This window comes from Gorilla gorilla, chromosome 8 (genome assembly GCF_029281585.2).
Source record: "Gorilla gorilla gorilla isolate KB3781 chromosome 8, NHGRI_mGorGor1-v2.1_pri, whole genome shotgun sequence".
Lineage (NCBI taxonomy): Eukaryota > Metazoa > Chordata > Mammalia > Primates > Hominidae > Gorilla > Gorilla gorilla.
Window position 1 is genome coordinate 140,394,301 of NC_073232.2, and position 21,338 is coordinate 140,415,638.

General features: G+C 44.6%; 1 protein-coding gene across 3 annotated transcripts in view; it reads right to left on the minus strand.

Annotated features, from left to right (window-relative positions):
- Nucleotides 1–480: 480 nt before the first annotated feature.
- MKI67 (marker of proliferation Ki-67) overlaps nt 481–21,338 on the minus strand; it is a 29,493-nt gene continuing 8,635 nt past the window's right edge. For 2 of the 3 annotated variants that reach the window (XM_031015355.3, XM_055353699.2), the window contains 10 exons: nt 19,854–19,899; nt 18,290–19,369; nt 16,769–16,944; nt 15,466–15,778; nt 15,257–15,375; nt 14,975–15,146; nt 13,708–13,863; nt 5,919–12,754; nt 4,602–5,045; nt 481–2,605 (listed from right to left, as the gene is read on the minus strand). In XM_031015355.3, the coding sequence (XP_030871215.3) occupies nt 2,540–2,605; nt 4,602–5,045; nt 5,919–12,754; nt 13,708–13,863; nt 14,975–15,146; nt 15,257–15,375; nt 15,466–15,778; nt 16,769–16,944; nt 18,290–19,369; nt 19,854–19,899 (9,408 nt within the window). In that variant the 3' untranslated portion in view covers nt 481–2,539. The remainder of the gene's footprint in view (nt 2,606–4,601; nt 5,046–5,918; nt 12,755–13,707; nt 13,864–14,974; nt 15,147–15,256; nt 15,376–15,465; nt 15,779–16,768; nt 16,945–18,289; nt 19,370–19,853; nt 19,900–21,338) is intronic. The other variant, XM_031015356.3, reaches the window with a different exon arrangement.

Consider the following 21,338-nt stretch of genomic DNA (forward strand, 5'->3'; position numbering starts at 1 on the left):
TAAAAATACCATGGGTTTTAAGACCATTTCATCACACACTTTGTTGGACATCTCCTGTGGCTGGTCACTGGGATACAGTAACCAGGAAATACATAGTCGGCCCTCATGAATGAACAAAACTTACAACCCCAGGAGGGGAGCCAGAAACTCAATTAGTGGCTTAGTTTCCACAACGCTACGTGCTACAAAGAGGTACAGAACAATTCCAGGAAAACTGAGAACCCGCCCCAGCCTGGGGGACAGGCATGGGGGTGAGGGAACCCACAGGCAAGAAGCCTCCCTTAAGCTGAGCTCAGGACTGGATGAAATGATCTTGGTGGGGCAGGAGGCAAAGTTCCAGGCAGGGAAAACAGCAGGGGGTGTGTGGTGGTTGGAGGTGCCTGCCTAAGGGAGGCAGGAGATGGTTAGGTACAGAGTTAGTGTAAGAAAGCCCAGGAGAGGCTGGGGGACCAGATTGCACAGGCCCTGGGAGGCGAAAAAGTAAAAACAGCTTGTATTTAATGGGAATGTCCTATCACATGGAAATTCACTTGGAAACTGAAGCTCAGAGAAGTTACCATACCATGGTGGAAATCGGTGGGTATTTGTTCTCAAATCCAGTCAGCCTAGGGGAATGGGCAGTATTTGTCAGATCTCTCCCTCCCCCAATACCAAGGAGGGTTGTGTAGAAGTGGTGTTCATCTGTTAAGCCCTTGAATGAACATTTTTAATCCATCATCAACAGCCCTGTAAAAGGAAAACCACCCTTAGCGTGCTCTTGAAATACTGTACTTACCAGGGTGAGAAAAGGTGCTGACATACTTCAGCAAGATTTCTGGTTAGAGCTGAACTCTAAAGGATTTTTCTACCAAACAGAATATTCCACTCCACAGGCATATGGCTGGATGAAATTTTTCTATGTGAGGTTCATAATTACTACTAAGTCTAAAGTGTTACAACAACTTGATCATAGCAACATTCCTACTGAAAGTTTTGAGGTTGGCCTACGTAGAAGCATTTATGCCTCACACCTTCCAAAGTGCCTCTGCTAAGAGCCACTCTTCCTTGAACACCCTCCCCCGTTCTGCCCTGGTGCAATCCCTGTACCCTTTGCAGCCCTGTGAAGCCCTCAGATGTCCCCTCCCTGCCCCTTTCTATTCCCTCCCTCAAGCAGAATGTCATTCTCCCTTACGATCACAGATGAGGCTGTTAGAACCCTATCATGGCAGCCAATATAGTACAAGTCAGTACCACTGATTTCTGCATTCATTCAGCAAGTATTTATGATGTCACCTGGCTCCCCGTCAGACACTGGGGAAACAAACGTGGAGACGGGGCACTGCCCGCACAGGGCACATTTTGGGGGACAGCTACCCCGTCTGGTGCACCATCCTCACCTGCACCTGGCAAGGTGGGTGAATGGGGAGGAATCCAGACAGGTGACCTGGGGGATGGCGGGCTATTCTCTGATTTGGGGAACACAGAGAGGACAGGGGGCAAAGTGGAAAGTAAATGAAGATGAACAAGTTATATCTACAAGTCTGAAGCTGGAGAAAGATGTCTGGGCTTCAAAGGAGATTTCGGAGGCAGCGGCTCACAAGGAAGCGATCCTGAAATCGTGGCTGAAGGTGCTGAGTGCTCAGTCTCTCCAAGGATGATGATGCTTTACAGAGTACTGGTGTCACTTCCTGTACTGGGTGGCATCGGGCTGCCAGATAGAGTCAGAAAGAAAACAGGCGGGAGCAGAGCTAGTAAACTTCCGAAGCTTTCAATGACAGGAAAGCTGGAGATTAGGAGCCAGTTTGAGGTCGTGATGGCCCGCAGCCTGGGACCCTGAGATTCCACGGGTGGAGAATGTCTCAGGTGAGAGCAACCCTAGTTAGAAAAGTATTCCCAAGAGACCAAGGCAAGCCACGAGTCACTCCTTACAGAAAGTCACTCTTGGTCCCTAAAGATGTGCTCATGAGTCATTCTCCAAAGCACAAAACTTTATTTTCAGAAAGGAAAGCACATCAAAAATAGGACTGTCCTGTGCAGATGTCCAATAGCCTTAATGTGGGGACCAAATGCCCCCCGGCCATTGGAAAGACAGATCTTGTAAGCTCCATTCATCCGTGCGCTCACCCATTCATTCGTGTTTACCGAGTGCCTGCTCAGTGTTGGGACAGACGAAGATAGTTGTTCCTGCCGTCGTGCCCTGGAGGACATAGGCAAACATTTAAACGACGACACAGTGTGGCAAGGGTCACAGTTAAGGCTGCTGTAGGGTGGCTGTGGGTGGTGACAGACCTCAAGGCTTCATTCTGCAAAGCTGAGGGCAAACCTTGGCCCAGACTCCTTCACGAAGCCCCCGGTGTTCAACTGTTCTCAGTCCAGGAGCCCAGCAGTGCTCCCAGTGGAGCTTATGAAGCCGAATCAGACACAGCAAATCCAAAGTTTTCTTCCCTTAAGCAGACTGACAGCCTTACTTACAGAATTCACTTGTAATTTATGACAAAAACTGCACTAGAACTTATCACAAAACTAACTTTATTATATTTTTCCCAGTTCGATTTTTCTGTTAAATATCTTCACTGTCCCTATGACTTCTGGTTCTTATTTTCTTGACACACACATTGTCCTCAGCCTGTGTGGGAAGAAAAAAAATAGAACTCTTAAGTAATTTAAACACCCATTTTTAGAATCGACCTCCTCTGCAAAACCCCAAAGGCTTACTAGGTATTATGCAGGTCCTTAGTTGCAGAAAATTAATTTTGAGGTTGGAAATAAGTTTTAAAATATATTCCATTAACATTGTTTTTCTTGACTTGAACTGCTTTTATTATGCAGTTTTTTTACACTTAAATAATGTGATCTTTTCATACAGAAGTTCCTAATGCATTTTTAAGCTAATACATAATAAAATTTCTTCATCAATGCACACATTTTCACAAACTAAAAAATGTCACTCAGAAAAAGTGAATCCAACCAGGATTAAGTCTTTTGGGTCTCCTAAACCAAGGAACCCCCGTAGGCAGAACCATGCCCAACTTGCATGCAGGGGACCTGCCTTGGCCTTTACTCTTGCAGTAGTTCTCACCCCTTGGCTAAGGGAGAGGAACCATGGTGAAAAGCATGGCTACAAGCTTCTTACTGGAAAAAATCTATCTTATATATGCATTTTCTAGGACTACCGACACCCACCGAAGAGCTCGGCAAAGAGGAGCATGTGTGTGTTGGGCGTCTCCTGGGTGCTTGTGTGTGAGAAGAGGCTGGAACGCCCCCGGCAGAACACACCAGGCCTGGCTCAGCCTTGGGCCTGGTTGCTCTGTGTTTAGGAATCATCCTAGTTAAAAGATTCGCTTTCACCCTTCTTTGGTTTCATTCTGAGGAAGCAGCACCTTCCAGACTGTGAATTCGGTAAGCGCCTGGAGCCTGCGTTTTATTGTAAGACTCGATGGGTGAACGTGCTGACCCACGTCAGCTGCTGCGTCCCTGGTGTGCCTGTGGTTTCTAGGACCTTGTCTGGCACTGTCCGGTGGCTTCTGCTTCCAGCCTGCCCCAGAAGTAGTCTCTGACTTAGGACACCTGTGTGGGCATCAGTGCCCTTCTTGAGCCTCTCCTCTTCCCTCTCTGGAACAGTCTATGGGCATCTCCCCACTAGGACTTCCTGCCCACCATCCAGACACACAAGCCCTCCCCCTCCACTGGCTGCCTGGCTATGCAGCAGGTACTGGGGACACCTGGGAATCTTTCCTTTTCTTGGCAGTTGAAGCTTCCTAGTTTGTGCCGAAGAGGGTCTGTCTGGACAGCTGTACTTGCCAGAATTCTGTCTCTGAAGAGGTTATTGCTACATGAGTTTCGTTTGCTGAACTCAGAATATGGTAGTTTTAGGTCCAAATTTTGTGTGTGCTAAGAATTAAATTTATATTTTTGTGAATTGCTCACAAAAAGGGAGCAATTCAACCTATTTTTATTTTAGCTAAACCAAGTATTCCCCAGAAGAACACTAATGGAATCTAATCATTCTTATGGATTTGTCCACATGCTTGTAATTATGAGTGGCTAAACTTGATGTGATTTCAGTAGCACTTCAAGTTCATTAGCTTAGATAGTCTCTGGCTGGAGGAGGGTTGGAGGACAGACGCACCCCCCACTGATCAGGAACTCTCACATAGTAAGCATGTGTCTCAGGGACATCCCAACCTCTGTTCCTTCTGCCTTTCCAAAGAATTCCTTGGAAATTTTTCTGTTTCAATAGTTTTTTTTGGAAAAAGAATTTTCCTGTTTCAAGAGGTGATTTTTGAACTACAGAAAGGCTGAAGACATCTACCTACAATTGTATCATGAGGTACATCATAAGCAGTCAGAAATTAGCCACTAGACAAATTCCTTTTCTTTCTGAAGAAAGTCTTCATAACGTGAATTTGCTATTTGAAGTGAAATTCCCAAAGTAGACACAACAAAATATAACTAAAATGACAAAATTTATGTCTTAGCATAATGCTCCTTCCATTAATGTAACTGGGAGCTGGCAGAGTGCTGTTGAAGATAATGCTTTTTGTTTGCCTTTGCAACCTTGGGCAAAAAATACATCAAAACATTCTGTGTCTTTTAAAATAGGGAAACAGTAAATGGCTTACCTTCTTTGGATTTTCTGCACACCTCTTGACACTCCGCGTTACTCTCTGCACAGATTTGCTCCCCAAAGTGCTTGCTGCAGACTGGCTTTTCGTCTTTCTTGATCTCAAGCACATGGAGTCTGAATTTCCTGCTTCTCCTTTCCCTTCCTGATTCTGCATGAGAACCTTCGCACTCTTCTGCCCTCCGCTCTCCTCTGCCACCTTAGGCTGGGAGCTCTCATTCTGTCTAACAGACCTCAAACATCTTTTGTTCTCACTGACTTTGTCTCTAGGTATGGGTTTCCGGGCTCCATCATCTGGATTCTGAATGTCCATCTCTGGGGAGGTCTTCATGGGCTTCTTTTCTTTTCTGTTTATTTCTATTCTTTCTGCTAATACGAAGACCTCAGTTATTTGCTGTTCTGCATCAGTCTTATTTTGGCGTCTGGAGCGCAGGGATATTCCCTAAAGAAATGAGAAGACATCCACAAAATTCCAATAATTAGTAAAACAAACTTCAAAATTCAACAGGGAGCACAATCAACAGTAACCTAAAAGGAGAAATCATTTGAAAATCACACACTGATGAATTGTCTAAGAGACTTGTTATCTAGGATAGTCAAGGTAATGCCTTGGTACTTTGTTCCTATGGAGAAATGACTGTCTCTGCTGACAAATTATAAATGAGGAATTCAGGATAAATTTCAATAACAATGCCTAATAAGATATATATCAAATCTAATTTTTCCAGTTTACATTATAGAAAGAAGGTCCGTTATTCATTCATTTACAGGGAGTAAATGAATTCCTATTCCTTTAACCATCACTGCTAAGGCAGAACAGGAAATTGCCATTTCTGGAGTTTCCCCAAACTTCTCTGCATGCAGTGGGAGCCTCTCTATCTAACAGTCCGGACAGTTTCCCCTTCTCAAGAATACACATTCCTTATTGATATTGTTCTGATAGTTAAAATAGTGACATAGGATTTTTAACCCAGTCCTGGTCTTGGTGACAGTATCCAGAACATAGAACTGAACCACCCACCTATCCTCTGGTCAATTTTTTAAACATTTGAAGATGAACATTACTCATTTGGCTCTTGAGAAGCTCTTCTAAGTTTGCATTAATCATGTTTGACTAGTTCTTTTCCCATATTAGTCTATTCCCTCTATAGGTCCCAAGAAGATTCTTTACCATGGCCTGCAGTTATTCAGTGTTAAAGGAAACCCTCTGGGGAAAGGATAACCACTTATAACGTCAGGTTACATGCAAAGTATAACACAGAAATTGACAACTATCCAAGACGATATTGAGTGATGCTGTAATACTTCCTCTCACCTTATTTTCAGGGACCGAGTCTTGTAATTTGTGTTCCTCTTTGTTGGTTTTCATGTCGTTGCTGTTCAGCTCTTCCGCAGGTTCAATTCTTTTTGCAGAAGTCCTCAAACTTCTCTTCATGATGACCACGGGTTCGGGTGATTTGCCTCTTGCCCTGGGAGCAACCCTCTGCTTCTTGCTGGCTGGCAGCTCCTCCACAATTTCCTCTGGCGCTGGCATGCAGCGCAGCCTCTTGGTTCCCGTGACGCTTCCATCTTTGCCACCTCCCCTCTTGAAGGGCAGTGAGGGCAGGGAAGTGTTGCTTTTGCTTTGTGATTTTACAGGGTCTCTGGTGCTTACCAGGTCTCCCACGGGTTCTACTTTAGGGGCCCGAAGAACTCTTCTGGATATTTTTAGAGGTTTTCCACTGTCGGGTGTTTGCTTTGGAGCGCTTGTAAAGCTATCAGCAGCACCATTTGCCAGTTCCTCAGTGTGGCCTGGTGTTTGAGAGAGCTCTTGGAAGCTGGCCAGATCTTCCAGGGGTTGGGCCTTTTCCTTAGGTGCTCTTGGCCGTCTCCTGCTGCCAATTACATCTTCTGTGTCCAGCTTCCGCTTTGCAGGTTGCTTAAATGCTTTCGTGCCTTTGCCCTCACCTACCAGCTCTTTGTCAGTGTGCGTGGTCTCCCCTGAGGTTTGTGTGAGCTTGCCAACTGCTAACAGCTCCTCCTTCACTTCTACTTTCTGGGCACGTGTCCTGGGCCGTCTCTTTGAGCTTGTTGCGGTGTCTTCTAGTTCTGGTGATGATTTGCAGGGTATTTTAGTGATTTTGTCATCAGTCATTGATTCTTCAGTGTGACCTGGTGCTGGGTCTTTGAAGCCAGCTAGGTCTTCTATGGCTTGGGCATTTTCCCTGGGTGCTCTTGGCCGTCTCCTGCTGCCAGTTACACTTGCTGCTGCAGCCGGTGTCTGTTTTGCAGATTCCTTCAATGCTTTGATGCCTTTATCTTCACCTGCTGGTTCTTTGTCTGCATCTGTGGTTTCCCCTGATGTTTGTGTGAACTTGACTGCTGAAGGCTCTTCTTTTACTTGTACCTTCTGCACACGTGTCCTAAGATGCCTCTTTGTGCTTGCTGTGGTGTCTACTACTTCTAGTGGGGGAGATTCACAGGGTATTTTAGTGGCTTTGCCAGCAGTCAGTGATTCCTGAGTGTGACCTGATGTTTCAGAGAGCTCTGTGAAGCCGGCCAGGTCTTCCAGAGGTTGGGCCTTTTCCTTAGGTGCTCTTGGCCTTCTCCTGCTGGGTTCCTCTTCTACTGGGTTCGGTTTCTTCTTTGCACGTTGCTTCAATACCTTGATGCCCTCATCACCACTTGCTGGTTCTTTGTGTGTGTGTGTGCTTTGCCCTGATGTTGTGAGCCTCTCAACTGCTGAGAGCTCCTCTTTCACTTCTTTCCTGAGACGTGTCTTGGGGCATCTCTTTGTGCTCGTGGCAGTGTCTGTTAGTTCTGGTGGGGGAGATTTGCAGGGAATTTTTGTGTTTTTGTCAACAGTCATTGACTCTTCAGTGTGACCTGGTGCTGAGAAGAGTCCTTTGAAGTCAACCAGGTCTTCCAGAACATGAGCCTTTTCCTTACGAGTTCTCAGCTGCCTCCTGCTACCAGTTACACTTGCTGCTGGGTCCAGGATCTGCTTTGGAGACTCCTTAAACGCTCTGATGCTCTTACTATCTCCTGTTGGCTCTGTGTGTGTTTGCGTAGTCTCCCCTGACGTCCGTGTGAGCTTGCTGACTGCTAGGGGCTCTTCTTTCATGTCCACTTTCACCAGGGGTATCTTGAGCCTTTGCTTGGAGCTTCTTGAGGTTTTGAATGACTCTGGCTGTGGAGATTTACAGGATACTTCTGTGATTTTGTCATCAGTCATTGATTCCTCAGTGTGACCTGGTGTCTGGAAGAGTTCTTTGAAGCCAGCCAGGTCCTCTAGAGCCTCAGCCTTTTCCTTAGGAGTCTGTGGCTGTCTCTTGCTGCCAGGTAAATTTCCTAGCAGGTCCAGTTTCTGCACTGGAGTTTCCACAAATGTGTTGATATTTTTCTCATCACTTACTGCTGGTTTTGGTGTGTCCATGGCTTTGCCTGCTGATGGTGTTCGTTTCCTGAGTGCTAAAAATTCTTCCTCTACGTCTGCTTTCCTGAGGCTTCTCTTGGGCCGTTGCTTTGTGCTTGCTGGGGTGTCCACTGGGTCTGGTTGTGGAGATTTGCAGGCTATTTTGGTAGTTTTCTCATCAATCGTGGGCTTGTCAGTGCCTGGTGTCTGGAAGAGCTCTTTCAAGCCAGCCAGGTCTTCTTGAGCCTGGGCCTTTTCCTTAGGAGTTTGTGGCCGTCTTTTGCTGCCAGGTAAATTTCCTGGCAGGTCCAATTTCTGCACTGGAGTTCCCATAAATGCTTTCATGTCTTTCTCATCACCTCCTGCTGGTTTGGGTGTGTCCATAGCTTTCCCTACTGATGGTGTTCGTTTCCTGAGTGCTAAGGATTCTTCCTCTACGTCTGCTTTCCTGAGACTTCTCTTGGACTGTGGCTTGAAGATTGTTGGGGTATCCACTGGGTCTGGTTGTGGAGATCTGCAGGCTATTTTGGTAGTTTTCTCATGAGTCGTGGGCTTGTCAGTGCATATTGGTGTCTGGAAGAGCTCTTTCAAGCCAGCCAAGTCTTCTAGGGGTTGGGCTTTTCCCTTAGGAGTTCTTGGCTGCCTCTTGCTACCAGTTACACTTGCTGCTGGGTCCAGTTTCTGTTTTGCAGTTTCCCTAAACACGTTGATGCCTTTATCCTCATCTCCTGGTACTTTGTCTGTGTGTGTGGTCTGTGTGAGCTTCTTCAGGGCTGAGAGCTCTTCCACTATATCCCTTTTCCCCAAAGGTGTTTTGGGCCGCCTCCTTGTGCTTGTTGGAGTGTCCATTGATTCTGGTGGTGGAGGTTTGCAGGCTATTTTGGTAGTTTTGTCATCAGTTGTTGATTCCTCAGTGTGGTCTGGTGTCTGGAAGAGCTCTTTGAAGCCGGCCAGGTCTTCTAGTGATTGGGCCTCTTCCTTAGGTGTTCTTGGCCACCTCTCCATCCCAGTTCCATAGTTTGCTGGGTCCAGCATCTGCTTTGCAGATTCCTTAAACGCTTTGATGCTCTTTCCATCTCCTGCTGTCTCTCTGTGTGTCTGTGTGGTCTTCCCTGACGTCTGTGTGAGCTTGCCGACTGGTAGGACCTCTTCTTTCACACCTACTTTCCCCAAGGATATCTTGAGTCGTTGCTTGGAGCTTGTTGGGGTTTTGACTGGGTCTAGTTGTGGAGATTTGCAGGATACTTCTGTGATTTTGTCATCGGTCATTGATTCCTCAGTGGGACCTGGTGTCTGGAAGAGCTCTTTGAAGCCAGCCAGATCTTCTAGAGCCTTGGCCTTTTCTTTAGGAGTTTGTGGCTGTCTCTTGCTGCCAGGTAAATTTCCTAGCTGGTCCAGTTTCTCCACTGGAGTCCCCACAAATGTGTTGATGTCTTTCTCTTCACCTACTGCTGCTTTAGGCGTGTGCATGGCTTTGCCTGCTGATGGTGTTAGTTTCCTGAATGCTAAAAATTCTTCCTCTACGTCTGCTTTCTTGAGGCTTCTCTTGGGCCGTTGCTTTGTGTTTGTTGGGGTGTCCGCTGGGTCTGATTGTGGAGATTTGCAGAGTATTTTGGTAGTTTTCTCATCAGTCGTGGGGTTAGTGCATGGTGTCTGGAAAAGCTCTCTGAAGCCAGTCAGTTCTTCTAGAGCCTGGGCCTTTTCCTTAAGAGTTTGTAGCCGTCTATTGCTGCCAGGTAAATTTTCTGGCAGGTCCAGTTTCTGCACTGGAGTTCCCAAAAATGTGTTGATGTCTTTCTCTTCACCTACTGCTGGTTTGGGTGTGTGCATGGCTTTGCCTGCTGATGGCGTTTGTTTCCCAAATGCTAAAAATTCTTCTTCAGTGTCTGCTTTCCTGAGACTTCTCTTGGGCTGTGGCTTGGAGCTTGCTGGGGTGTCCACTAGGTCTGGCTGTGAAGCTCTGTAGGATACTTTGGTAGTTTTTTCGTTAGTCATTGATTCCTTAGTGTGACTTGGTGTCTGGAAGAGCTCGATGAAGCCGGCCAGGTCTTCAGGGACTTCAGACTTTCCCTTAGGAGTTCTCGGCTGCCTCTTGCTGCCAGTTAGACTTGCTGCTGAGTCTAAGATCTGCTTTGGAGACTCCGTAAATGCTTTCATGCTCTTACCATCTCCTGTTGGCTCTGTGTGTGTGTGTGTAGTCTCTCCCGATGTCTGTGTGAGCTTGCCAACTGCTAGGAGCTCTTCTTTCATGCCCACTTTCCCCAGGGATGTCTTGAGCCGTCGCGTGGAGCTTGCTGGGTTTTTGTCTGGGTCTGGTTGTGAAGATTTGCAGGCTACTTTGGCAGTTTTATCGTTAGTCATTGATTCCTCAGTGTGACCTCGTGTCTGGAAGAGCTCTTTAAAGCCAGCCAGGTCTTCTAGAGCCTGGGCCTTTTCCTTAGGAGTTTGTAGCCGTCTCTTGCTGCCAGTTAAGTTCTCTGTCAGGTCCAGTTTCTGCACCGGAGTTCCCATAAATGCGTAGATGTTTTTCTCACCACTTACTGCTGGTTTGGGTGTGTGCATGGCTTTGCCTGCTGATGGTGTTCGTTTCCTGAGTGCTAAGAATTCTTCTTCTACGTCCACTTTCCTGAGACTTCTCTTGGACTGTGGCTTGGAGCTTGTTGGTGTGTCCACTGGGTCTGGTTGTGATCCGCAGGCTATTTTGGTAGTTTTCTCGTGAGTCGTGGGCTTGTCAGTGCATATTGGTGTCTGGAAGAGCTCTTTCAAGCCGGCCAGGTCTTCTAGGGGTTGGGCCTTTTCCTTAGTTTTTGGCTGCCTCTTGCTGCCAGTTACACTTGCTGCTGGGTCCAGTTTCTGCTTTGCAGTTTCCCTAAACGCGTTGATGCTTTTATCCTCACCTCCTGGTACTTCATCTGTGTGTGTGGTTTCCCCTGATGTCTGTGTGAGCTTCTTCAGGGCTGAGAGCTCTTTCTGTACATCCCTTTTCTCCAAAGGTGTCTTGGGCTGCCTTCTTGTGCTTGTTGGGGTGTCTGCTGATTCTGGTGGAGAAGATTCGCAGGGCATTTTAGTAGTTTTGCCAGCAGCCACTGCTTCTTCAGTATGACCAGGGGCCTGGAAGAGCTCTTTAAAGCCAGTCAGGTCTTCCAGAGCCTGGGCCTTTTCCTTAGGAGTTTGTGGCCGTCTCTTGCTGCCGGTTAAGTTCTCTGTCAGGTCCAGTTTCTGCACTGGAGTTCCCACAAATATGTTGATGTCTTTCTCTTCACCTACTGATGGTTTAGGCATGTGCATGGCTTTGCCTGCTGATGGCGTTAGATTCCTGAATGCTAAGAGTTCTCCCTCTACATCTGCTTTCCTGATACTTCTCTTGGGTCGTTGCTTTGTGCTTGTTGGGGTGTCCACTGGGTCTGGCTGTGGAGATTCGCAGGGTATTTTAGTGGTTTTACCAGCAGCCACTAATTCCTCGGTGTGACCAGGAGTCTGGAAGAGCTCCTTAAAGCCAGCCATGTCTTCTAGAGCCTGGGCCTTTTCCTTAGGAGTTTGTAGCTGTCTTTTGCTGCCAGGTAAAGTTCCTGCCAGGTCCAGTTTCTGCACTGGAGTTCCCATAAATGCTTTAATGTCTTTCTCATCACCTCCTGCTGGTTTGGGCGTAAGCATGGCTTTCCTTGCTGATGGTGTTAGTTTCCTGAGTGCTAAGAATTCTTCCTCTACGTCTGCTTTCCTGAGACTTCTCTTAGGCCATTGCTTTGTGCTTGTTGGAGTGTCCACTGATTCTGGTGGTGGAGATTTGCAGGCTATTTTGGTAGTTTTCTCATCAGTCATTGATTCCTCAGTGGGACCTGGTGTCTGGAAGAGCTCTTTGAAGCCAGCCAGGTCTTCTAGTGACTGAGCCTCTTCCTTAGTCATTCTTGGCCACTTCTTCATTCCAGTTACACGGGCTGCTGGGTCCAGGATCTGCTCTGGAGACTCCTTAAACGTTCTGATGCTCTTGCCATCTCCTGCTGGCTCTCTGTGTGTGTGCGTGGTCTCCGCTGACGTCCGTGTGAGCTTGCCGACTGCTAGGAGCTCTTCTTTCACACCCACTTTCCCCAGGGATGCCTTCAACTGTTGTTTTATGTGTGTTGGGGTGTTTATTGGTTCTGGTTGTAATGACTGGCAGGGCATTTTAGTGATTTTGCCTTTCTCACTCTTTGGTGCCTTGGCATGATCTTGGGTTTGGAGGAGATCCTGGCCACGTGCCGTGTCTTTCATGAGTTCTGTATGAGGCAAGCTCTTGAGGTCTGTCAGGTCAGACATTGGTTCACATTTCTGCCCCCAAGTTCTTGATCTCTTCATTGCTTTCATCTTTTCATCATTTTCTTTTAATTCAATTTTTTCCTTATATGTCTCAAAAGGTCTTTCTATTTCCTTCATCTCTCCTTCTCTCCTTTGTTGTAGTAGTGTTGCCTTCTGACCTCTTTTTAGGATGCACTCAACAATGTCTGTATTTGTTTCTTCACTCTTACTTTCCACAGGTAGCTTCTGTATATTCCTGAACTCTGTAGACCTTCTTGACCTGTTTGCAGTGGATACTGTTTTTGAAGGCTCTGTCTCAGTATCTGAAGTTTTTGTCTCCACGGAAGTCATTTTGTAGGTGTTCCTGGGCGTTTTTGCTACGTTTCCATTTTCTCTAATACACTGCCGTCTTAAGGGAGGGCTTGCAGAGCATTGATCAGATGGCTGTTTTGCTGCATTCTGTGCGCTGAAGAACGCATTTCCTCCTGAAATAAAAACATACACAATAAATACATTCTATTAGTGTCTCATGTCAATCGAGTATTACAGCCTCATAAAATATGGTAAAAAACTAAATATGTAGCTTCGTATTCACTGAACGACATGAGGCTACTTATGTGTCTATAAATCTGTCTTATAAGAGCCATGCACAATTAAGAATAATGTTATTTGGTGCTATAGTGGGGTCATCATTAAGCAAAGTTAGATGCTGAAATGATCATAGAAGGTAAAAATATTGCTTAAGAAGGATCCTCCAAAGGTTGCCATGCCCTGTGTTATTGACGTAAATATAGGCATTTTTTCCTTCAAACATTAGAAACAAACAGCTGTTTCTTGCCTTAAATCGCCAATAAAATAACATGGATTATCCTTATGTGGTTAGGGTCCATATTACACAGGAAATATTTACCTACCGCAAACATCTTCAGGGTAGCAAGCTGTTCCCTCTGTGACAGGAACACAGTGACCAGTGCCAAATGAGAGATTAGACAGATTCTCATCTCCCATCTCACACTTACCCCGGGCCTGCTCCCACCTAAAAGGTTAGCAGGAATAATTGCACAGTATACAAACTGTTATCTTTCTGTTTTGTAATTGGCAGTAATGTTGAATATGAGTAATTTATATGTAAATATGGTGAGACACCATTGTATTTTTTTGCTATGTCACCCTGGTTACTTACAATAAGAAGCCAAAAGTGTACACAGGTCATTTACACACATTAACAGAGACTTTCTTTCTATGTAAGTCAATGAATGCCAATGTTAGTTCAACTGCTGATTGAAATCTCCCTTTCAATTAGAACAGAGAAGATGGAAATGGTATTTTGTGCCAGGAACATTTGTTTTAGAGAAGTAATATCATACTGCTTGTAAAAAAATAATATTGTATGTTCCTATCCCAAAACATCACAGTGTTAGGAAACAAGGAAACCAACCAAAACTCTCTGAGGTGGGGAGCAGAGGTTCTTCTCCTGAATCAGTTCCTTGAAACTGTTTTCCAAGCAAATTCTCTGAATTTGAAATAGCGATGTGACATGTGCTTGTCAACTGTGGTTGCTCCTTCACTGGGGTCTTGAACATTTCAGCTATTCCTGTTAAATGAAAATATTTGAAAAGTGATTGACATATTGCTAACATGCAAACAACCATCCCAGCCCTCACATGTAACGTGCAAATGGTGGGAAATAACAGTAGATTCCTCCCTTGAAATCCTGGTACATAGGCCTCATAAAAAGAGTGATTCCATTAATAATGTACTCATTTTGTAAAAAAGAGAGCAAAGAGAAGATATGTTATGCTCTTTGCTTTGCTTTTCTTGGAAAGGAAACAAATGAAGTCAGCTGACCTCTGTGGTCCTCCTAACTAGGCCCCACACGTGAGCTCTGGAGCACGGAGGCTGGTGATGGGCTCCTGAGACCCATAGGCCTCCCTGCTAGGATCTAGAGGCCAAATGCCTTCATGCTTCTCAAAGTCTTGGGTGCTCAGTTCTAGATTTTAAGTACAAATAACACGTACCCACATTTTAGAAAATGACAAAGAGCTGCCCATTTTTAGTACTGTCAAGTAATAATATATATTTTTGAAAATCTAATATCATTATCATTCCATTTGGAATGATAGGAGGCCTCAGCCTCCTAAAGTGTTGGGATTACAGGCGTGAGCCACTGCGCCGGCCATCCCCACTTTAAATTACACAAGTCAGGCCGCAATTTACTGAGAGCGGGAATTGAATGGAAACATTTCTTCAACAATCGTTTATGGGAATCTTCTCATAGGGCTTTCTTTCAAGAAAGTTAAGCTACCTAGAAAGTCAATCCTGAAGAAGCAAAATGTTGCTCAACAACAACTGGCCCACACCTGGGATAAACTATTATTGTACCTGCAGATAACAAGTGAACTCTCTTCACTGTAAAGCACCTTCCAGCTTTCTATGTATACGCTGCTCTCCAGGGTAAAGACATGCATTTGACATTTCCACACCTATTTCATGCAGGACATGTGATCCCAAAAATTAGCAGAGACTTGTCTTTGCAAGCCAAACCAGCTTTATCTTCCCTGAACACTAAGACCCCAGAAGGGTGATTGAGTCGTTTATTTTATAATCCCTTTCACAGCAGATAAACAAAGTTAGCAAAACAAACATTAACACGGTAAAAAACAGTAGAGTCAAAAGATTTATAAGATCTAAGACTATGTTTTTACCTGAAAGATCTTCCTTAAAGTCCATTTTTTGGTTGGAAATGAAGTTGTTGAGCACTCTGTAGGGTCGAGCAGGCACATGTACTTTTTCAGTATGAGCTTTCCCTATTATTATGGTACAAGGAGAGTTTGCGTGGCCTGTACTAAATTGACTGTGAACTTCGCCCACAGGCTTCTGTAGAAAACAGGAAGGAGGTAAACAGGACATTAAAGCATAAATCCACACTGAATGCAAGCTTCGATGACACCGGTATGTGTAAAGCAGCCATTCAGTGAGGCCCCTACCTTTGGAGTAGCAGGTCTTCTTTGCCTTTTGTTCATTGACCTTTGAGGACCATGTTTTATGACTTTAGTTTGTGTTTGTTTTGCACCAAGTTTTACTACATCTGCCCATGATTTTGCAACTGTCAAAGGGAAAAGATGACGAAACTTTTCAAAAACTAGCATTCATGAAAAAATTCACCTTAATATATGTATTCTAATGTCAGACTAACCAATCAGATTTGCTTCCGAAGCACCACTTCTTCTTTTGGAACATATCATCTGTAAAATATCATGTTGACTTCGGCTGATAGACACTCTCTTTGAAGGCAGGTTGCCGCTCTTTCTCCCTCCTCTCTTAGGAACCTCTGTCTGAGATTTGCTGCTGGAAGCAGGGGCTGTTTTGCAGGACCTACGGCGTTGATCACTGGCAACTGGAGTTTTCCTAGGACTAGGAGCTGGAGGGCTTATAACCAAGCTTTGTGCCTTCACTTCCACGTGGATTTCTGAACCTGACTCTTGTTTTCCTGATGGCTGAGGCTGTTCCTGACAAGACAAAATTGTTTACAAGAAGCCTTAACAAGGATCTAACATCTCTGGAATGACTGCTAAAAACCTATTCAGTTAAGAATTTCAGCTGTTTAAATCTTGAAGCATCAAAAGCTTAAGCCACTGTCTTTGAAGACTATGGTAGAAGTGAGACTGTCTCAGTCATTTAAGGAAAAGGAAAGAGAAGCAAGCCAAGTCTGAAGTGAGGTCATTTCAGGTAAAAAGGTGGAAGGAACATCCTGATCAGTGAAAGACAAGCAGGGTCTGATCTCAGACCCAGTAAATACCAGCTGTGAGCACCCAGCCCCCGGCAGTCCACATGGAGGGAGGACTGCTTGCCCCTGGGAGCCAGTGTAAAATGGAAAGGGAGCCAGACATCACTTTCCACTCCTGTTGGGAAGAGAAGAAAAGAAAGACTGCCCAGGCCCTATTACGAAGGTTATGAGCTATAGGGCCATGACTTCCCAGGGGTGTGAAACCCAGGAAGGACAACACAGCAAAGGAACAGGTAAGCAAATATTCTAAAGAGCTGAAGGTGTAAAAGGTAGACGTGCCATTGATTTTCCTTCACACCAGGTAAATGCCTTAACTATAGCCTTGTAACTCTAAAAGAAAATAAAACAATCCTTATGGGTCGACGTGGTAATGTATCCAGAATCTTTGTAATTGGCTATTCTGACGGTGCCTGCAGGTGATTACGCAGTGCTGTAAGCGTGGGTGTCTGGGAACTTCTGCACGAAAAGGACAACATCAAGGACTCCCCCGACTCCGTCGCATCAGCGCCACGGTCAGGGACCCAGGGGCTCCTTTGCTGGCGCCCACATCAATGAGCTTTCATTCGTCTTTTTAAAAACTTGTTTCTTTAAAAAAATAAATAAATAAATAAAGGTCTTCATCATAATTCTACTTGTGTCAGTATTTGGAAAGGAATAGGTACCCGGTGTGTGAGCCACTGGGCGTGAATGGGATGCTGCTTGTTCAACTCACCTTGATGATTTTCTTCAGGACAGGTGGAGTGTACGTTACCAGAGACTTTCTTTTGGTTGGGGCTTCTCCCCTTTTGAGAGGTGTATTAGGAGGCAAGTTTTCATCAAATAATTCAGGTCTTAGGTGCCCACCAAAGGACACACGCCTTCTTTTCAAAGGTATTCCCTCACTCTCATCTAAAGTAACGGATACAAACGTGGAAAGAGCAATGAAAAAACATACCAAGACTAGTGATTTCACGTTAGCATTAAAGACAAACCAAGTGAAAAGTCATCGAAACACGGCACCTACAGCACGCCTCTATTCTTGCAATCCTGGTGAAGCTAAGCTACTAAGAGTTCCTAAAGGATTGCGGGAGTGGCCACTAAGACGTCAAGTTGCCACTGGACAGTACAGAGGCTTTCTTTAAAACGTTGAAACATTATGTGTGGACATAGAAAGGAGGAGTCTGCAGCAGCAGATTTCACCTTAGAGTAGGGGGACGACAGCCAGAGAGAACTCTCTAAAGACATGCACTTGGGCCTCAGCCTGAGCCACCCAGTGACCAGAATGCATGAGCTGTAAAAACTCCTCCAGGTGGTTCTGAGTCAATTCACAGGAGCCCAGTCCCGGCCACACATTTTCCTGAGCCACCAGTTAATGTAAATCCCTTGCCTAAGTGATGTTTTCCCACTAGGAAGCTTGGTGGAATACTAAGACTGATGTTACAAACCTTATTTTATCCATAGCCTCATGCCCCACCGCTATGGGCCACCTGCAGAAACAGAGCCTGGAGTACAAACACTGCGTCTGTGGCCCAGACAACTTTTCTTCTAATAGCCAGTCCCTAGGAGTGTAGGAAGCTCCCGAGGAGCTACCACACCTGCTATAAAGGTCCTATCTCTGCCACTTCCTGACTGGCCGTGGGTTGTGCATTTCCTCATGTGTGACATAGTTCTAAAAAGACAACCTAGCCACGGGCACTGCTACTGCACCAAGGATCAAGTGTTCATGTCTGCCAAGCACATGGAAATTTGCCTGGCATATAGACTCATGGGTACAGTCCAGTGTTTACAGCAAATTGTAGGACACTCTGAAAACAGAGTATCAACACCTGAGAACCACCACTATGTTCAATGATTTCCAGTGATTTATTCCACATGACCAAACTCATATGATACAGTTGATTGTAGTTCAGAATTAAACTCCACGTGAAAAGCAATTATGATTATTCTCTTTTCTATTTTGTGATAGATGGAGGAGAATCAAATATTTTTGGGGCCACCCTATCTCCTTCAATAACCCCTGCTTCATGCTTGCCTGACAACTTCCATCTCCTCTGTCATTCCTTGTTACAATTACCTAGGGCTTCAGTATTCATCTATTAGCGAAAACAGCGTGCGTGTCTGTCTTATTCCTGTGCCTTATGTGCTTACATTATCTTCCACAAAGCTAATCACTACTGAATGAATGAAGGTCTCACAGCTACATAGAAGGTGTTCATCTTTTAGGAAAAATAAATTTACAATTAAATAAACTTACTAATGGAATCACCAAAGTTGTTGATATCAACTGAACTAAGACCAGGTAACCCAGAGCACATCTGTCCAGCTGTAGTGCCCAATTTCTCAGGCTTGCTGAGGGAATCCTTTTGGATCTTCCTTTCAACTTGAGTGAGCCACAGAGTTAGAAATGGCTCATTGTGAATTTCAGTTTCCGTAGGCAGAACTTCCACATCTGTAGGAATACTTCCTCTGGTTTTGGAAGAGAGATTTTCTGGCTTAGCGGCAGAGTCAGCTGCATCTTCAACTTTAGCTGGTGTTCGATTTCTAGTTGAAAGCTTCCTGGGAGTAGGAGTTTTATCACCAGCCTTGAAGCCTTCACTTTTACCCAGATTCACAGACTCTCTTCTACCAGTAGTATACAGGTCTTTGTTCTTATGTTTTTGTGGAGAATTTTGTTGCTGTGAATATTGCACAGGGGTCTTCATTTTAGCCGGTTCAAAGAGAGGAAAGCTGGCGCCCATAGCCTTGCTGGGAGTCTGAACAGACTCCACGTCTCTTCCCTTCCCCTTGTTCTGGTCAAGCTCTTGTTCAGGTGAAGCAGGCTCTGCCACAGCGTGGCCGCTCCCACCAGATTTTGGTCTTGACTTACGCGAGACCAACAGTTGGGTTTCCCCCTGTAAACCATCAGCACTTTCTTTCTCTGTTGTGTAATCAGTTTGTAATCCAGATTTTCTACAACACTGTAGGACATTTTCTTTTTGTGATTTTACATCCAACTCTTTCTTCACTGACTCATAAAGCTTCCTAAAGGGAGATTCATTTTTTTTGCTGTTATCAAGACATTGTGTAGTGGGAACAGACTTCAATTCTCCATAATGGCTCACTAATTTAACGCTGGAAATTTCTTTAAAATCCCCAGAAGTGGGATCAGCTGCATTTCTGCCATTACGTCCAGCATGTTCTGAGGAATGAACATCAGGTGTTCCCTGAGCAACACTGTCTTTTGAGTCATCTGCAGTACTGTCTTCTTTGACATTCTTAATATGTACCTGAGGACTTCCTGAAACTTTTCCTTCAGTGATTTTTGAATAGGGCTTGGAATCTTGAGCTTTCTCATCTTGGCAATGAATTATGAAATAAGAAACAGAAGTTCAACACTTTCTCAATGATTAACATTTGTGGAATTCAATATTTTAATTGTTTCAGGTTGTCTTATAAGCTAGCTTTTACTCGGCCTACAAATTATTTAATGCCTAAAACTTGCAAGTCTTATGATACTAGTTATTATGATACAAATATATAAATCATATCAGCTCCAATAACCAGTATGAAATAGCACATGCTATCTAACCATTGAGAACTGAGTTGACAGCTGAACAGGCAATTTTCTCATATCTAGAGTCTCTCCTAAGCATAGCATACCATCAGTCACCAAGGGAAAGTTAGGCATCTGTCTGTTGTTGACATGTTAAATGACACCTCCTCCATTTCTGACAGGCTAGACATTTAGCACTCGCATTCTTGTTGCCCCTTCTTTGCCAATATGCTTCGCAAAGACCTGATCTTTCAGGATTCTGGAACAAAACCCAACCACTACTCACCAGGGTCAGAAGACAAGCTAGATCTTGAGACACGACGTGCTGGCTCCTGTAAGTTGGGAAAATAAGAACAGTTATTTGCAGGTCTTTCTAAATGATGACAGTCACAACAGTGAAAATATTATTTATTGTTTTCTGGCTGGGCATGATGGATCATGCCTGTAATCCCAGCACTTTGGGAGGCCAAGGTGGGCGGATCACTTGAGGTCAGGAGTTTGAGAACAGCCTGGCCAACGTGATGTAACCTCACCTCTACTGAAAATACAAACATTAGCTGGATGTGGTGGCAGGTGCTTGTAGTCCCAGCTACTCAGGTGGCCAAGGCAGGAGAATTGCTGGAACCCGGGAGGCAGAGGTTGCAGTGAGCAGAGATTGCACCACTGCACTCTAGCCTGGGCAATAAAGCGAGACTCTGTCTCAAAAAATAAAAATAAAAACAATAAAAAATTGTTTTCTTTACCAAACCACTGCTATATGACTTTTAAAGACTGTTTGAGAAATGAGCTCAAGTCAGTTGGGAGCTAGTGGTCAGGATAAAAGTACTTCTTAGCTGACTCGTTAAAAAATAGTGAGTGATTAATAGGAAACAAATTCGAGGCTTAAAATTACTAAAATCAAACCTCGGTGCGTTTTTATAACTTCCTTTAAAGATACTTCCCAACATCCTATTGCGGAAGAACCAAAGTCAATATTAAACATCACCTATACTGAAGATCTGTAACCCCCTACGAGCTCAGAACTACTGACTGCGTCATCAGTTTTCTCACAAATGGGCCATAGGACCTGTGGATGAACCGAGGCTCCACTTGGCATGTGCGCCCTCTTGACTGGTGGATACTTCGGGTGGATCTGAGAGCCTAGATTCACCCTAAGTAAATTCATGGTACAGGCACACATGGTACATTCACAGGTTCTGCAACCTCACAGCCTGGGAGCAGGCGCAGCGCCCCCACCTGGCTCCCCAGAGACAGCGCCCTAACTTTCCTTCATATGGAATTGTTTCCGGAAGGGTGGAAGAACTAAAGAATAACATATATATATAACTTTTATAAAAGTCTGATGTCCCAAAGGAAGAAAAGCTTATCATCTGGATTATTAAGAAAATATCTAAAAAATATTACCAAAGGCAAAGAATCTAACTTCCTTAATCAATTTTAGGTTTCTTCATATATAACACCTTGCTTCTAAAACTATCTATGTGAGGGATGGTTTTTTATTTCCAATCTGAAGTGGAACAAGAATCTTATGACTAAACAATATAAATGAACCACTAATAAAATTATGAATATGTAAAGTATATAATCTCACTTTTGTTGTATGATTACATTCAATAGCCACAAAATTGCTGTCGAATTTCTGTCATATTTACTACATACTCCATTTCAGTACTTACTATATCACAGACCAGTAACAGAACAAACAGCTCCTAGACTGCTGAGTGGCACATATCTAACCCACAGTTCAACTGGCTTTTTGGTTTATTTACTC